This window comes from Asterias rubens, chromosome 18 (genome assembly GCF_902459465.1).
Source record: "Asterias rubens chromosome 18, eAstRub1.3, whole genome shotgun sequence".
NCBI classification, from domain to species: Eukaryota; Metazoa; Echinodermata; class Asteroidea; order Forcipulatida; family Asteriidae; genus Asterias; species Asterias rubens.
This window is the reverse complement of record NC_047079.1, coordinates 2,266,328-2,283,893: the sequence shown is the minus strand read 5'-3', so window position 1 is coordinate 2,283,893 and position 17,566 is coordinate 2,266,328. Positions and strand designations below refer to the sequence as shown.

Sequence of the window (17,566 nt, the reverse complement as noted above, 5' to 3'; positions counted from 1 at the left end):
AGAAGCCAAAGTCCGGGTCCGACAGTATAACGAAAAACACTTACCTTGATGTTGTGTTATTGTAGTGCAAACTTTCTCAGTTTCTCTCTTCCGATAAGATGCAAAGTTGTTATGAGCACTGCTGCTGGTGCAGCGCGTTTAAATACTGCTGTATTTTCATTGAAGTGCTCATCAGTCTACGTTGATGTTTGATTGACAATCGATGAGCAGCCAATCATAGATACGTGTAAAAGTCACTGATTGAAAGCAGTGACTTACTCTACCATTGGTTTGGACGAGGCTGTATGTTACAGTTGTGGATCAATACCGTGTTAAAGTCACTGATTTATGGCAGTGACTTACTCTATCATTGGTTTGAATGATACTGTATGTTGAATTGATACCAATGGTGTGAAACTCTACACTACATTGTGTATGTGGTAAAGTCACCGATTGAAAGCAGTGACTTACTCTATCACTGGTTTGGATGAGGCTGTATGTTACCAATGGAGATCAATTTGTACACGCTTTAATGCTATGGTATTTTTACATGTATATCCGCCCTACTGGGTTGCACTGTGTGATTGCTTCTTGAAGTTCCTGGCCGTTTTCCTTCTATTTCCGCTCAATTGATGTATTTCCCTGATGATTGTGAGTTAAAGTGCAAGTTTATTATCAAAGAAAGAACTGTGTACGCAATATATATACTGTTCAGATTGATCTCTTTCGTGCTTCCACTCTTTTGAAGTATATGTTTACTTACACTAACTCAGTGTGTTTTTTTCCGAAATCGAAATGCAATGACAATGTATTTATAGTAGAGTGCGCCACCAACAGAGCAACATTAAAGGCACTGGACACCATAGGTAATTACTAAACAGAATTGCTAGCATAAATACTTACTTGGTAATGAGCAATGGAGAGATGTTGAACTGAAGGCATCTGAAACACACAACTTGTGAGACGGGGGTGATTTTCCCATTATTCTCTCGCAATTTTGACGACCAATTGAGCTCAAATTAATGTTCACGGGTTTGTTAATTTAAGAATATGCTGAGATACACCAAGTGGAAAGACTCACAAGTGGTTGGAAGTTACCTATTAATGTGTCCTGCCTTTGCCCATAAAGGGTATTTTTAAACTGGTTTTCAATTGTATTCTTTGTTTTTTCAGAGTCTACTACCACCGAAACGCACAAATGCTTTTGGGAAACAAGAATATTCAATGGAGCAAAAACAATCAACACAAACCATAAAAATCAAAAATAATCAAATGAACTTTTGGATGAGATTGAAGTCATTTTGATTGTTTTAAAAAACACGTAAGGCAGGATTCCGCCTTGGGCCGGTGTTTCATGGAAATCTGTCCCCGGAGATTCTGTCCCCATCTTGGAAAACTTCTTTGACATAAAGGACCCGTTCATATATTGAAAATCTCAAAATCTTCAAAATGTGCTTAAAGGCAGTGTACACTATTGATTAATTACTCAAATTAGCATAACACCTTACTTGGTAACGAGTGATGGGGAGCTGTTGGCAATATGAAAGACTGTGAGAAACGACTTTCTCTGAAGAGACGTAGTTTTCAAAAAAGAAGTAATTTTCCACGAATTTGGTTTCGAGACCTCAGAATTAGATTTTGAGGTCTCGAATTTAAGCATCTGAAAGCACACAACTTTGTGTTACAAGGGTGTTTTTTCTTTCATTATTATTTCGCAACTTCGACGACCAATTGAGCCCTAATTTTCACAGGTTTGTTATTTTATGCATAGTCGAGATACGGCAAGAGTGAACACTGGTCTTTGACAATATTACAAAAGGTGTTTACACACATTTGCCCCCAGCTACATTCAGAGTACAGACAAGTTGCAAATGCATATTATGAGAGATTTATACAAACTTTGATCAGGATTTATTTAACACAAGTTTGAACTTACAAGTCCATTCCAATTGTTTTGGGCCTATTCATGTAAACTGAAAATGGCTTTGCTATATTTTAGTAAGAATAGATTGTGCTAAATCATAGTCTTGAACATTCGTTTCAAACTGGCGGTGTCGTGGTCGTAGATGAAGGACCCGGCCCTGCCTTCGGCTTAGTCTTTTGTTTACGGCCAAATTAACGCGGGGTCCAGTGGGAACGGGGCCTAAGATACTGTTGATTTTAGACAAACGCTTTAAAGACCTCGTACCACTCCCCTTTTCCATTGTTTTACTTATTGTTATGAAAAAACAAATATCTGTAAATGCAGGAGAAGATTGTTGAATAAATAAATAGCATTGAAAAAGTCGAGGGCCCAGTAATTTAATAAATACTCAATGCATGTCACTGAGAGGCCTACAATTTATTAAGAACGTGTACATTGAGGATCAACTATTTCGAATAGTGCTAAAAAAAAAACGCCAAGATATTTTGATTCGTTATCACAATTTACAGTCCATCATTACAGAATCATCAAAACGTGTATGTAATTAGATTGTATGCACATTCAATCGTTAAGGATTTGTAACGCTGATACGCCATCCGCTATTTACGCGGGGAGGGGTGGGGGTAGGGATGGGAGGGGAGGCGTTGGTGAATCCATTGTGACGAATCAAGCCGTTATCACAGATTTAAACATCGTTTTTTTTTTTTTTTTTTTTTTCTGGAGGACTTTCGTAACTATTAGTTTTTCGAGGTGATTTTCTTTTAAACAAATCTTATTGAAACTATTTATTTATATATTTATAGAATATGATGCCATTGTTTCATGCGAGATCTGGTTGTACGAGAGCTCTGTTGTTTTGCTTGTTGTTATCACGTGAATAACACCCGAGTTTTTGACGCAATGTGCCCTGTTCCATTGTCTTTTATTGATAGTTTAACGACGTACGAACACAACAAATATTACAGACGATTCTTTTTTCTCGAAAAACAGAGAAGACGATGGTCGAGAAAGAACACACCTTAATCTCGTAACAAAATACCCGGTATATGTATTTCGGTATTGCAATTAATATAACAATAATGTTTAGAACTATGCCAATTAGATATCTTTATAGTGATAAATTAAATGAAAATGAATACCCCCATAATCAACAAATGGATGTTTTATTTAGTAAATGAAAGTTTTTTTTTTTTTTTCAATAATTATTTTTTAAGTGCACTCTTGATCAATTTATCCTATTTACAAGGAGCTTCAACATCTGCAAAAGCTAAATCACGAAACCCATAAAATTCCACCAATGATCTTTCAGTTCTGAGCAGACGACACTATCTGATTGTCTTCGAGTAGTGTTTGTAGTGTTTGTATAAATTAATCGTTGTAGGTGCGATGTACTGGAATGACAACAGTTTGCAGAAAGCTTCTACCAGAGAGCAAACACTCAACACGAATAAAGCTAAGAACATGGTGTTTTTCGTCGGAGATGGGATGGGTATAACAACCGTGACGGCTGCGAGGATTCTCAAGGGGCAGCTGGAAGGAGATCACGGGGAAGAAACAGACCTCGAATGGGATAAGTTCCCTAGTGTAGCTTTGTCAAAGGTAACAATAATTATTACGTCTCGAACCTAAACACTGAAACAACTACTGCAGGAGATCTTCACCGTTTTAAAAAACCTCCCCACTTAAAGCAGGCCTGGGGTCGATTTCACAAAGAGTTAGGGCTAGTCCTATATAGGAGATATTAAAAACGTATGGGTAGTCCAAAGTTAGGACGAGTAACTCGTCCTAAGTCGAGATAAGACTAGTCCTAGACTAATCCACCCACTGGTTTATATACATGAAACGCCCTTACTACTACTTTTTAAACTGCAATGCAGGAGTAACTCACTATTATTCGTGCAATGTTCTTGCAAACAAGTTGCACTCGTCGAAGCCCACACTCTCATAATTGTACCGCATCGAAACAAGCCAGGTCATGTCACTGTAAAGTAATAACAAATGTTATTTATGATTACAATAATATTGTTTAACTATTGTGCGGAAAGTTCCCGGTTGTGGTGTTTTTAAGAGAATTATTTTGCACCAATGCAGGTATATTGTGGGAATGTCATTTTGCATAATTACTGCAGATTATTTTCGCGCTGACTTTATGCCAGCCATGGGTGAGTTTTTGGCGGTTGAATTGGACATTGGATAATCACTGGACAATGACTGAAACATATATTGGTACGACCGCAAATACGCAGCCCTGTACTTTGATTTGGACATTCAAACAGAAATGCGCCGTACTTTTGATCACATGAGGGCGCTATCAAACATATTTGTATCACGGGGTTTATTCATTCATCCCCAAACAGTTATTAAAGACTGGAAAACATAGCCACCCCATTACAATCATATAAACCAAGGACAATAAAACCCTTAAAGGAGCAATTACAACCCGTCTCTCAAGCAACATTAACGGCGCAACAAGTGGCAAAACGTTGATCAAAACCCTATAGGACGCATCATGGGACGGGATAGACGAAGATTGGTGACGGGGATTGACCTAGAGGCGAGAGGTTACTCTTTGGCGTTTTTCACGAGCCTCGAAGTGTGACGTCATATGTTCAGGCTAGTATATCCCTATAGCCTGAACATCTGACGTCACACTTCGAGGCTCGTGAATGATAACGCCAAAGAGTGGCCTCTAGCGTAGGTCAATCCTTGTCCATCTTCACTTTTCACCTAGATTCATATGCAAATGACCGCTAGTACAAATGCCAAACATCACCTCGGACCAATCAAAACACGGAAACAGAATGATTACGTCACTGCACGTTTATCCAGAGAGTGATTACGTAACGGGGCTTTTCGCAAATCTCGCAGAAAAGCTCTGGACAAGGGCATACAAAATGATTGTTTTTTTACACAATTGAAACCTATTTATAATCATATGATTCGATTTCCTTATTCATCGAAAACATTTAAAGTGGAATTCAGCAAAGTTCACGACTTGACATTTTCGTTCAAGCAGGTCTTTAAACACTTGTGAATTCACAATGGCCGGCGAAACAGGTGGCCATCATGAATTAGGTTTTTTGCTGTCTCGGTCTGTATCAAGGAAGGAGAACTGCTTTGCTTTTATTTACTACTTATTAAACTATCCAATTTGTTGTTTTTGTTTTTTATAGTAATTTCAATTCGTTTACTTTTTTTTCGGGAAACGAAATCGTCATCAGGTACTTATTAATGCATCCTTGGAAATCGACAATGAAAAGTAGACATAACCAATTTCCCCGAAAATGTGGTAAACTAAAACCATAAGGATAATCTGATATTTAGTACACGTTAACTTGAAAAGAAAAAGAAATTTTTTTTAAAATGTTTTCGTCACAACTAACACGTTTGCTAAATCACGCTTTTTAAAATATATTGTGTTCTATCAAACTAATTGTCCTACGTGCATTATAACAACAGTTTATTTATTATATTCATCTTTAAAAAACTGTCCTATCTAAACACAATTATTAACTGCTGATTATTGAAACACTATGAAATTGTCCTTTTTTTATAAACCGTTGTCTAAAACTTAAAAACGTTTCCGTGTGTTTGTATGTTTGAATTAGACTTCGTACAACAGGAATCCAGTAAAAGAGGTGTAATGGTCAGAGTTACTGTATACTTTACCGTGTACATTTAAGTGAACTTGATCTCCATAGTGCAGGGGAATCACTGCACTGCTGCTCACTTGATGGTAATCTGCAGCGTGTACACGCCCTGAAACAATGCTGTTACCGATCTTCCTCAGCTTGACATAGAGGGAAAACCCACCTGGTGGTTTATAGACTGAGAACATCAATACGTATACCCCAGGCACATTACACGTAAACGTGCCGCTATTCAAGGTGAAATCAGTCCCTTCTTCTGAAAACAATAACTCTTCAAAGGGCAGAGTATCCCAGGTGGATGAAGGGCTGAAGGCGGTATTCCTGACTGCATTGAAGGCGGACCGTCGCGTACATACTACATTCACCTGTTTCACCAGTCTGTCTAGCTGGTCCAGGTTCACCTCTCTCCCCCTTCAGACCATTCATCCCAGGCAGACCTCGAGGTCCTTTTATGCCCTGTTGACCGACTCCTTGCTCTCCTTTCAGTCCATGATCCCCTTTAGCGCCTGGCGAACCAACTAGTCCATCTGACCTCATGTCTCCTTTAGGCCCGGGTTGACCTACCTCACCAGGGGACCCTACAAGCCCTTGACCATGGTTCCCATTTGACCCGGGTAATCTAGGTATACCGGCTGGGCCCTGGCAGCAGGAGTTACACGTTATCTCCTGATCAGGTGAAACTGCTGTTTTAGCCACCATGAACGGAACTTGCAAAATACAAAGAAAAAGGGTCACTGTTGCTATGATAATCTTCATCTGTAATTTTATAGAATACATAAAACAAACGATTAAAACACGCAGACATAGAAGGTGCTGCTCTAGCGCTGACCACCAGTTTTTGGTCAGCTCCAACTGATTCACGTTATCCATGTGTTTGTGGAAGTTCTTTATCTTGCTACTTTCCACTACTTTCCACGTTTTACTCAATTTGTGTTTTCTGGAATGAGCATGTGTGTGTTAAATTATGTACCTGGCCGTATTGATCCCCAAACAACTGTCAGACAATAATAATAACTTGTATGTGCGTTACTTGTAAGGTAATACGTCGAGATAATGTCTAGCGTACCAAAAACTTATATCTAACCTATGAGTAACGTGCTTTGAACCTACGTCGAACGTATTTGACGTGTTCCGGACGACCAGAGAACTTAATAAACGTGTGTTTAAACTTACAGCTACCATATAGTGGCGTATTGGCAGAGTTGTGGGATCCGGTATATACAATTTGGGTTCACGGGAGGATTCTGCAGGTTTTTATTTCAATCGTCGAGAGGCACCCTCTTTTTAGGCTACTGCATGTGATCGTCTGCAATACGCTGCCCCCACGCTCTATGCAGTAGTTGGACTTTCTTTAGGACATAAGTTGTGAACGCCGTCAACACGCTAAGCATTCGTTATGGAAATGCTCTGTGTAAGTTTCTTTTACGGTATGCATCCGTCAACCTCCTTATGATTACGCTTCGTATACGCTAGAAATTGACCAATCAATCGATAGTTCAGCGTATGCCAACGTTTTAGAGAAATTTGCATTCGTCGGCATATGCTGACTAAAGGCCCCGTCACACAATGCCGTATCGCCTGAACGTATGCCAACGTATGCACAAAATAATTCGAAAATTTTCAAAGTACAAGAACGTCCAACTTCCCAACGAATTGCATCGAAAAAGTCGACATCGGTGTTGGAAAGGACGTCTCCATAGCGTATCCATAGCGTATTGAACGTATACATAGCGTATGACTAACGCATAGATAGCGTTTCACTAACTAAATAACAATGTTACGACAGCGTATCACAGCGTATGCAAGCGTATGAGTAACGTATGGATGGGTTGATGCGTTCAGCACGACCGACCATGAAGAAATGAGGATGAGTGAACGTAAGCCAACGTATGCGAAATATCGAAAATACGTTGGTGTACGCTTATATAAGTTTGGGGTAAGTTGGGGATACGTCGTTTACGTCCAGAGCACGCTGTGATACGCTGTTAAAATTGTGAACACGTCGAGCCCGCCGATTTTTTTTTTAGCAAGTTCAAAATTTACCGGCGTACTGAACGTGTGCTTCATACGTTCTGCATAAGTTCCCTTAAGTTCATGGTACGATAGACATACGTTGACATACGCTGACATACGTTATAGGAACGTTACTCGTAGGTTGGTATACGTTGATGTACGTCTGCTAACGGGGAAATGTACAGCCAACTTAGTGATAACGAGATGATAACGTATCCATAGCGTATTTAACGTATACATAGCAGTCAGTGCGCAATTTCGAGATAATGAAGCTGACGCGCAGAGTTTCTTTGCGAAATCGTGGTCAGAAAAGCGCTCTCGAACCCTTTGAGAATTCACGAGAAAATGCGAGTGTTCATTAGCGCGTCAGTAGACCGCTCCGTTTGGTGGGAAATGTTTCAACGAAAAAACTTTAAATGAAGGAGGATAATCTTGAGATGTTTTTTTTCTAAATGAAGAGTTATCAAATGTGTTAAACTGTATGCACATTTTAAATAAAAACCTTCGCAAAGTGTGACATGATAGAAACTCCTTTTTGATGAACCCTTCACGTTTGCCGTGACCCTGACTGTTTCCCGTTACTTCGGTGATTATAAAGGATATTTTTGGTATATTGCAAAATTTTGCAGTTGTTGAGTTTTTTAATTTTTACTGCGGGAAAACGGGCAACACATTTTTTGTTGCGTCAAAAAGGGCCAAATTTTAAAAAGAAATGAGGATGAGTGACTCAAGGGACCCACATGTATATACTGACCCCCCCCCCCCATAAGTTCATAAAACGCCGAATGCTCGCTAGCTGTCGGCACATACTCTAGCTGTACTGTAGAACACAATATGCACGTTATCACTACGTTGGCTTTACGTTTCCCGGTAGCCGACGTACATCAACGTATACCAACCTATAACGTTCCTATAACGTATGCCAGCGTATATCAACGTATGTCAACGTATGTCTAACGTACCATGAACTTAAGGGGAACTTATGCAAAACGTATGAAGCACAATTTCAGTACGCCGAGAAATTTTGAACATGCTCCAAAAAAAAATTCGCGGGCTCGACGTGTTCATAATTTTAACAGCGTATCCCAGCGTGCTCTTAACGTAAACGACGTGTCCCCAACTTACCCCAAACTTATATCAGCGTACACCAACGTATTTTCGATATTTCGCATACGTTGGCTTACGTTCAGGTGATACGCCGTGGTGTGATAGGGCCTTACAACGTCAAGTTGTGACAGGGTCTTTATGAGCCAGACGTCTTACAACGACATGCATAATCAGCGTGTTTCAGCGTGCTCTTAACTTATACAAAGTTACCCAAGAATGTATAATGGAGCAAAAACAATCAATACAAACCACAGAAATAAAACGTATTTACTATTAACAACTTTTGGATGAGATTGAAGTCATTTTGATTGTTTTAAAAAACACGTAAGGCAGGATTCCGCCTTGGGCCGGTGTTTCATGGCAATCTGTTCCCTGAGATGCTGTCCCCAAATTCCCACCACTTATACGGTAAACTTGTTACAAACTACTTGTGATAGCGCCCTCTATTAAATCACCCTCACTCAACCCATGTTAGTTTCCCAAACAGGGGAAAGAATCTTCGGCAGCACTGATTTCACTGAGACACCGGCAACCCATCCGGGCACCTAGTCCTGGAGAACTGCGCGTGGCCCTTGAATTGCGAGTGGCAAGAGATTTTGTCCCTTGGAGCTGGTTTCCTCTTCTTACAGTGAGCGGTGACCATGGTCGTTTCTTAATTCTGAAAGCACCCTCTCTTGATTCAATCTGCTTCAGACCGTATTGATATCAGAACTTCCGAGGAAAAATCAATAGCACTCCGGCTCTTCGTTAACTGCGGTCCAAAGGTCGTGATAAGGGAAGTGCGTGATTGGACGTCAAAATGAATCATTCATTTGCCTCACATCCTGTGTTGTCTGATAGGTCTGACGAAAGATATACATAATATTCATGAGCTGCATACTAGCATATCCGAGAGCCCCCCCCCCCCCCATTTTTTTCCACTGGTGATTTTTTTTTCATTAAACACATTAAACTCGGAATTTACAAACCCGACAAGGCTGTCGGCCTGACGGCCTCCGCATGCGGTTAGTGGTACGAGTGCGGACGACTTGTATGCACAGTAGTCGTACGATGTGACAGTGTGTATACGGGTGGGTTATGCAGTGTGATTACACGCACCACGCGCACAGGGTATACGGGTGGGTTTACAGCGGCGTCTTTTTGGAGCGAATAATGCGACTGCCTTGAGCAAGGCTAGTTGTGTACAGGGAGAGGTGACCGGGATTTATTTGTTCATAGTTTAGGTCCATTGCGCAGGTGCGTAAGTATGTCAATCATTGTGCTTTTAAATCAGGGACTGGGACCGATTTGCTCGACCCAACCCGCCCGGTCTCATCTAACATCACTGGGAAGGGCTGATGAGCTTGTACAACTTATATCATTCAAGAGGATCACTACTGGTCTATAAAAAGAGAGACAGTTCAATTTGAATTTCTCAGAAAAAGAGAGAATAATGGTAAACATTACTATATGGTGCGGAGAAGATGTATAGGAATTTCCTCGTGAATAAACCACAGTGCTGCTGCCAAACGCGTGCTCTGGACTATTTTGACATAGCAGCTTGTGTCTGATGATTATTAAATTTAAATTCACCTGGAAGTGGAATTTTGTCAAAATAAAGCTTTCGTCACTAAAATATGTGTTTTGATGAGTGGAATATGAATAAACAATTGACTAAGGTTAAACAAAAAATGGTTTCCATGTTATTTACAAATTTGAAAAAAAGCCCGACCCGAGAGGGCGCTGTTCGTAACGTCAATCGAGGCCCGATGAATCGCACGCAGTGGCAACACAACACAACATAGTGACGCTTGGCGCAAGCTAAAAACATGCTCCTTTAGGTTCATTACATCTTCGACTTCCCCACTAGCTGGAAAAATTATTGGGATGGTGTCATGTTTTAGAAAATAACTTTTCTCTTCATGTCAAACTGTGTAGTGTATTCCGGATTCTCGAAACACGACGGCTCGAAGTGTTTGCTGCACAGCGCTGGAAAAGACGTCGGACCGGACAACTTGGCAAACTGACACCATCGTTTGTTGTTTTCAGCAATACACCTGGTCGACATTGCCGGAAAAATGCAAGAAAACAACTTTTTCAAAACGTACAAACTGACTACTAGGACTTAAATGTACTTGAACGTACGTGTGTTCGACGTTCGATCGAGGCAAAGTCTTCATCGATTGACGTCACAAAAGGGGTAGGCGGGGTCACCCACACGCAACTTTATTTAATATTTTAAACATATAAATAGTTAAAGCCATTATACACTTTCGAAACAGAAAAAAAAAATAAAAGTTCACAGATTTACAAATAACTTACAGTGTTTACAGAAGGTGATGTTGAAAGACTTTTCTTGAGGTACTATTCCATGAAATGCTTTACTTTTCGAGAAAACATTAAAACAATTATCAATTCTCGTTGTCGAGCATAACGGATTTATTTTAAACACATGTCATGACACGGCTTAACGTGCGGAAACAAGGGTGGGTTTTCCCCGTCATTTTCGCCCGACTCCGATGACCGATTGAGCCTAAATTTTCACAGGTTTGTTATTTTGTATATAAGTTGTGATACACGAAGTGTGGGCCTTTGGACAATACTGTTTACCGAAAGTGTCCAATGGCTTTACAAACAATTACTCAAAAAAAATATTGTTTTGTTCAGGAACATTATACCCTAATGTTTGAAGAAAAACAAATTATATGTCTAGGTGCCTTTAAGGGTTCTGGTACTTTTTTGTAGAAGGACACAAAACACAATGTTCACTGATTTACATTAAACGTGACCGTTTAAAGATAGTAGAACGGTTTAGTAAGGTGCTGTAGTCTTTATTAATGAGTAAAATAATTATTAACGCCGTGAAAATTATCTTAGCCTGAAAAGGTATTTACCGTTAATGGTGTTAAAATATACCTATTCAATAGTCAAAATACCAAAACCAAAACAATCAACTGATACGGCGTCAATGTTCATTTCTTCAATGTATTTAAAACATTCAAGCGGCACCTGACTATTTATAAAACTATGACATGTATCTTAACTTCTAGTACACTAGGTTGATAATAGTTTATTTAGGATAAAATGCTTCGTAGAAATATATGTATCAATTAAATATGTTATTGATCATACGTTAAATCAAACATGAACAATGTATCTATGACGACCTGTAACATTATTGACTAAGTTTACTGTCAACGACACTTTTCTGTAGTTAGGGAGATCAAGATAAAATGCAATATCGGTAACCAGCTCATATTCCGAAAGATTAGTTCACAATCAAAGTGAGGAAAATTATATTTTCCAAATTCACTCTAAGATGTTTTTGTTTGTGTTGTTATACCTTTTAAAAACAAGATTGGTTTCATGCCGTTTTGACGGTTAAATCAATCGATGTACAGAAATGTACATCCCCTCTTTTACAAATCATTGTGACATTATCAAACGTTTTAAACAGAGGTAGTTCAAGACGAATACCCAATGTTTTATCTGCATAAACAAAAAACAGGTGCTCTCTCATGTTAAAACAAACTAAAAACAACTGCGAGGAAGAGTTACATATTTCAACTTACGCGAGACGTGTCCCGGAAAAAAAAAAAAAAAAAAAAAAAAAAAAAAACCGCAAAATAAATGTTTTCCGGTAACTTTACAACGCTGTATCCTTTTGATTACAATATTATTATATTGTTAATACACCAAGACATCGACAGAAGGCAACTGCTACCAGTTGTTAGGTGAGTTACTTAATATATTTTGTTGCTTCAACAGGGTACAGCTTTATTCACCAATTTAATATTTTGGAGTTCAAATGGCCGGCGCGAAACAGGAGGCCATCATGAATTATGTTTTGTTTGCTGTCTCAGTCTGTATTAAGGAAGTTTTTTGTATACTATTTGTTTAACTATCCTGATAAAGAATTGATTTAGAGTCGTCTTCAAGTACTTATTAATGCACCCTTCGTAAATCGACATTAAAAGGTAGAAATATCAAATTTTCCAGAAAATGTGCCACATTTAAACAAAATTAATTGGTGATTATATACATTTTGAAACACTATATAATCGCTTTTCTATATAACGTTGTCTAAAACATTATAACGTTTCCGTATGTTTTTATGTTCGATTTAGATTTCGTACAGCAGGAATCCAGTAAAAGACGTGTAATGGTCAGAATTACTATGTACTTGACCGTATACATTTAAGTGAACTTGATCTCCATAGTGCAGGGGAATCACTGCACTGTTGCTCACTTGATGATAACCTGCATCGTTTACATTCCCTGTAACAATGGTTTTACCGTTCTTCCTCAGGTTGACATGAAGGTAAGACCCACTTGATGATTTATTGACTGAGAACATCAATACGTATACCCCAGCCACATTACACGTAAACGTGCCGTTATTCAACTTGAAATCAGTCCCTTCCTCTGAAAACAATAACTCTTCAAAGTGCAGAGTATCCCAGGTGGATGAAGGGCTGAAGGCGGTATTCCTCACTGCAGTGAAGGCGGACCGTCGCGTACTACATTCACCTGCTTCACCGGTCTGTCCAGCTGGTCCAGGTTCACCTCTCTCCCCCTTCAAACCATTCATCCCAGGCAGACCTTGAGGTCCTTGTTTCCCTGGTTGACCGACTCCTTGATCTCCCTTCAGTCCATAATCCCCTTTAGCGCCTGGCTCACCATCCAGTCCATCTGACCCCTTGTCTCCTTTAGCCCCGGGTTGACCTACCTCACCAGGAGAGCCAGCATCACCTCTCGGGCCTACAAGTCCTTGACCATGGTTCCCATTAGATCCAGGGATTCCTGGTATACCGACTGGGCCCTGGCAGCAGGAGTTACACGTCAGTCCCGGATCAGGTGAAACTGCTGCTGTAGCCACCAATAACCAAACTTGCATAAAAGCCAAGACAATGGCCACTGCTATAGTAATCTTCATCTGTAAGTTGAAAGACAGACGGAAAACAAACAATTACAACATTTATAGCAATGTTGTTTTTGTAGCTGGGAGGGTTGGTCATGTGTCAGTTGGTCCAAACTTTTTATGTGTTCGCCCGTAAGGTATTAACCGAATTAAGATCTAAGTTTGATGAACTAAATCGGTAAATCAAGTGGTTGTTAATTTTATTTTGAAATAACTTTTTTTCAAAAGAACTGGACTTACAAACAAAGTTAGCTTTAATTAGTTGTCAGAATTACCCCCCCCCCATTATAATGTATGGTGTTTGTTTTGCAGGAGCAGATATACTAATAAATATGTATGTTTAAGTTTACAGGGGCAGATCCACTAATGAATATGTATTTATCTCCCCAAAGGTTGTGAACTCTTGTTATTATGCTAATTTGGTAGCTGACGGGGAGGGAACAACCTTCAGCGACAACAGGAAAAGGGTCACTCGGCTGGCAGCGGATTGTGTGGCGGCAAGGAACGGCGGCTGATGAAAGTGGGTTGTGGGGACGATGACGTGACTCGTTTGCCGACATCAAACCGTCTGTGTGTGGGTTGTTTAACAGTCGAGTTTGGCGTTCCCACTCTTCACAATATTCTGGTCATCCAATCATCAGACAACGACTACCAACGAAATTTTGACGACCTCAAAACGACAATTGATCCCTTGCACGCGCGTCACACGCGGCGACTGATACCACGCTCAACATGTTGGTGGCCAATAGATTTACGTGTAAACGCAGAGTCGCATAAATAGCGCACTTCTCTGAACAACACACGTTGACATTGACCACCAAAATGGCGCCTCCAAGATATTTTGATGATGACGTCAGGTGAATTGGGTCAATAGGCGGAATCGAACGGCATGGAAATGTCATGCGACTGATAATTGCGGCCGTCTGCGTCAAGGAAATGAGGGTTTGCGTTCTCCAACGAAATCTGAACGGACACAACTGATAATTTCGACCGTCTTCGGTCGCTAGCGGGTTCGTCAGCGACAGTTGACGGCAAAACACGTTGATTGGCGGCAAACTCAAAATTGCAATACGCAGCTCGACGTTGCTTGCCGTAACCCTTATTTGTCATAGTGTGAGCCAGTTAGCAGCAGGCGGATGACTTGTTTAACCCCCCAAAACTGGGACACTGTTGTCGAGATAATACTTTTGAAGAATTCGTTGACAAGACTTTAGTTTTGAGATTACCTCGTTTTCAAAAGTGATGATTTCAGCGCAGCTATGCATGCAATAAATTATCGCCATTTGTATTTCACAAAATGCTTCAAGCCCTGTTCGTACTTCCTGCGAACGCGATTGGGATACGAATGTTTAAGCCACATTCCTGTTTTTGCAGGGATTGAACACATTTCAACTCATGCGAATTAAACGTTGCGATTTTGTGACGTCAAAATTTGTAAATATTCGCATTCGCATTTGCAGGAGGTATGAACAGAGATTTTTCGCTTAAAAAGCTATACATCATGGCAATAAGCTGACCGACTCAATCACAAAAAAAAAAAAAAAAAAAAAAAAAACTGGTACAAAGACAAACAATCACATTTCCTAAAGGGTGAAGACATTTGTAAATCGCACAACAACTGCACTGTAAACAAAAACAAGTTTTTAGGTTCTGTAACAGGTTTCGAACGCGTCAAAGGGTGTATAGGGTAAACACGTAACAGTGTATGGGGCCAATGAGTTGTGTTAAAAGCAATGGTTTTTGCCAATTCATAAACGGCTGATGCGTCAAACTAAACGCGTCAAGCGTTTCGTTTTTACTATGATGCGTTTAGTTTGACGCATCAGCCGTTTACCGTATGTTAATAATGTGTTTATAAGAAGCGTTTAAAATGTGTTCAGCACATCAACGATTGCTGATCGCACCAGTGTTTAAGTTTGATGTAGAAAATGGGCGAAACCCAATGTTTTACAACACAACTCATGGGTCCTATACAGTGTTACGTGTTTAACCTAAACCCTTAGATGCGTTCGAAATTTGTTACAGAACCCAAACACTTGTTTTTACGGTGTGTCTAGCTGAGGCTTACCACCATTTTAGTTTTTATGTTTGCCATTATTACGTTTAAATTGGGTCGAATTTTGCAAATTTTGTTGTAATCTCGCCACATGGCAATATAATGCCTTAAAAAAAGTACTCAATTGCCCTGGTTATTAAACAAAACAACTGTCCCTTTAGCCGTGGCCCGCCAAGGTTAAAGGGTAAAGTGTAAAGATTATCTTAAAACTTTTGGAGCAGGCGATACACTCGTCTTGCCTCGGTTATTGCCCCCTCGGTTTCCCAAAACACCATCGACATCTATTTTAGGTACATATCTTGTATAATGTTCAATCTGAAATAGTCTACCTAATTACTATATATAAAACAATGCAATGGTCACGTCAAACAATGCAATGCCATACCTTTTTGACCATAATTATCTTTAAACAATATGTTTTAAACGAGCAGAAAGTCAAGCGCCGTTTATGTCAATCCATTGGAAAAGAACTTGAAGTCAAAGTTTTGAACAAGGCATTGCACTGAAAACCAGTGTAAAAATTGCCTCGTCCAAAACCACCTGCAAGTATAAACGCGAGAAACAAAACCTTTGAGGCAATTACGGCAAGGATTCAAAGGGAGATGCAACTGGGTGCACATGTTTGTGTACAATCATAGTACCACCACAGTTCACTAAGATGGCAGAGCTTTAAAGGAGAAGAGACCTTAGCCACTGCATGAGAATATCAGCTGTATCGAGTGGTGTCCCTTTTGGAGCAAAAACTGCAACCGCATTGCAATAGGCTAACCTTAAACCCACTACTTGTATCTGGAAACGAAAGCCTCAGTACGCAGTAGAATGAGGAACACTTACCTTGATGATGTGTTCTTGTAGTCCAAACCTTCTCAGTTCCTCTCTTCTGATGCAAAGTTGTTATGAACACTGCTGCTGGTGCAGCGCGTTTAAATACTGTTGTATTTCCATTGAAGTGCTCATCAGTCTACTTCGGGTTTGATTGACAATCGATGAGCAGCCAATCATAGATACGTGTTAAAGTCACTGATTTATTGCAGTGACTTACTCTACCATCGGTTTGAACGAGGCTGTATGTTACAATAGTGGATCAATACCGTGTTTAAGTCACTGATTTATGGCAGTGACTTACTGTACCATTGGTTTGAATGATACTGTATGTTGAATGGATACCAATGGTGTAAAACTCTACGCTACATTGTGTATGTGGTAAAGTCACTGATTGAAAGCAGTGACTTACTCTATCACTGGTTTGAATGAGGCTGTATGTTACCAATGGAGCTCAATGTGTACATGCTTAAATGGTATGGTATTTTTACATGTATATCCGCCCTACTGGGTTGCACTGTGTGATTGCTTCCTGAAGTTCCTGGCCGTTTTCCTTCTATTTCCGCTCAATTGATGTATTTCCCTGATGATTGTGAGTTAAAGTGCAAGTTTATTATCAAAGAAAGAACTGTGTACGCAATATATATACTGTTCAGATGGATCTCTTTTGTGCTTCCACTCTTTTGAAGTATATGTTTACTAACACCAACTCAGTGTTTTTTTTTTTCCGAAATCGAAATGAAATGACAATGTATTTATAGTAGAGTGCGCCACCAACAGAGCAACATTAAAGGCACTGGACACCATAGGTAATAACTCAACAGAATTGCTAGCATAAAGACTTACTTGGTAATGAGCAATGGAGAGATGTTAATAGTATAAAACATTGTTAGAAACGGCTCTCTCTGAAGAAACCTAGTTTTTGAGAAAGAAGTATTTTCTCGAGTTGTAAAGGTCTCAAACTGAAGGCATCCGAAAGCACACAGCTTGTGCGACGGGTGATTTTCCCATTATTCTCTCGCAATGTTGACGACCAATTGAACTCAAATTAACGTTCATGGGTTTGTTAATTTTAGAATATGTTGAGATACACCAAGTGGAAAGACTCACTAGTG

The 17,566-nt window shown here is 39.8% G+C and overlaps 3 protein-coding genes across 3 annotated transcripts in view; all 3 read right to left on the bottom strand.

The window, feature by feature from the left end:
* The window catches only part of LOC117302518 (complement C1q and tumor necrosis factor-related protein 9B-like), a 35,064-nt gene extending 34,858 nt beyond the window's left edge, over positions 1 to 206 (bottom strand). Inside the window, exon 1 of the mRNA XM_033786488.1 lies at positions 45 to 206. The gene's annotated coding sequence lies outside the window, so the exon portion shown is untranslated. The remainder of the gene's footprint in view (positions 1 to 44) is intronic.
* Positions 207 to 5,826: 5,620 nt separating this feature from the next.
* On the bottom strand, positions 5,827 to 6,252 carry LOC117302579 (collagen alpha-2(IX) chain-like). The gene has a single exon (XM_033786557.1). It carries the CDS (start codon positions 6,250 to 6,252, stop codon positions 5,827 to 5,829), a length of 426 nt encoding a protein of 141 aa, XP_033642448.1.
* A 6,523-nt stretch (positions 6,253 to 12,775) lies between these two features.
* LOC117302578 (complement C1q and tumor necrosis factor-related protein 9-like) lies at positions 12,776 to 16,552 on the bottom strand. Its single transcript, XM_033786555.1, has 2 exons — positions 16,464 to 16,552; positions 12,776 to 13,588 (listed from the first exon to the last, which is right to left on the bottom strand). Exon 2 carries the CDS (start codon positions 13,586 to 13,588, stop codon positions 12,776 to 12,778), a length of 813 nt encoding a protein of 270 aa, XP_033642446.1. The 5' UTR covers positions 16,464 to 16,552.
* Between the last annotated feature and the right edge of the window lie 1,014 nt (positions 16,553 to 17,566).

What these genes read in the sequence shown, in the direction of transcription:
- LOC117302579 (XM_033786557.1), bottom strand. Translation starts at nt 6,252, where the DNA reads ATGGTGGCTAAAACAGCAGTTTCACCTGATCAGGAGATAACGTGTAAC.
- LOC117302578 (XM_033786555.1), bottom strand. Translation starts at nt 13,588, where the DNA reads ATGAAGATTACTATAGCAGTGGCCATTGTCTTGGCTTTTATGCAAGTT.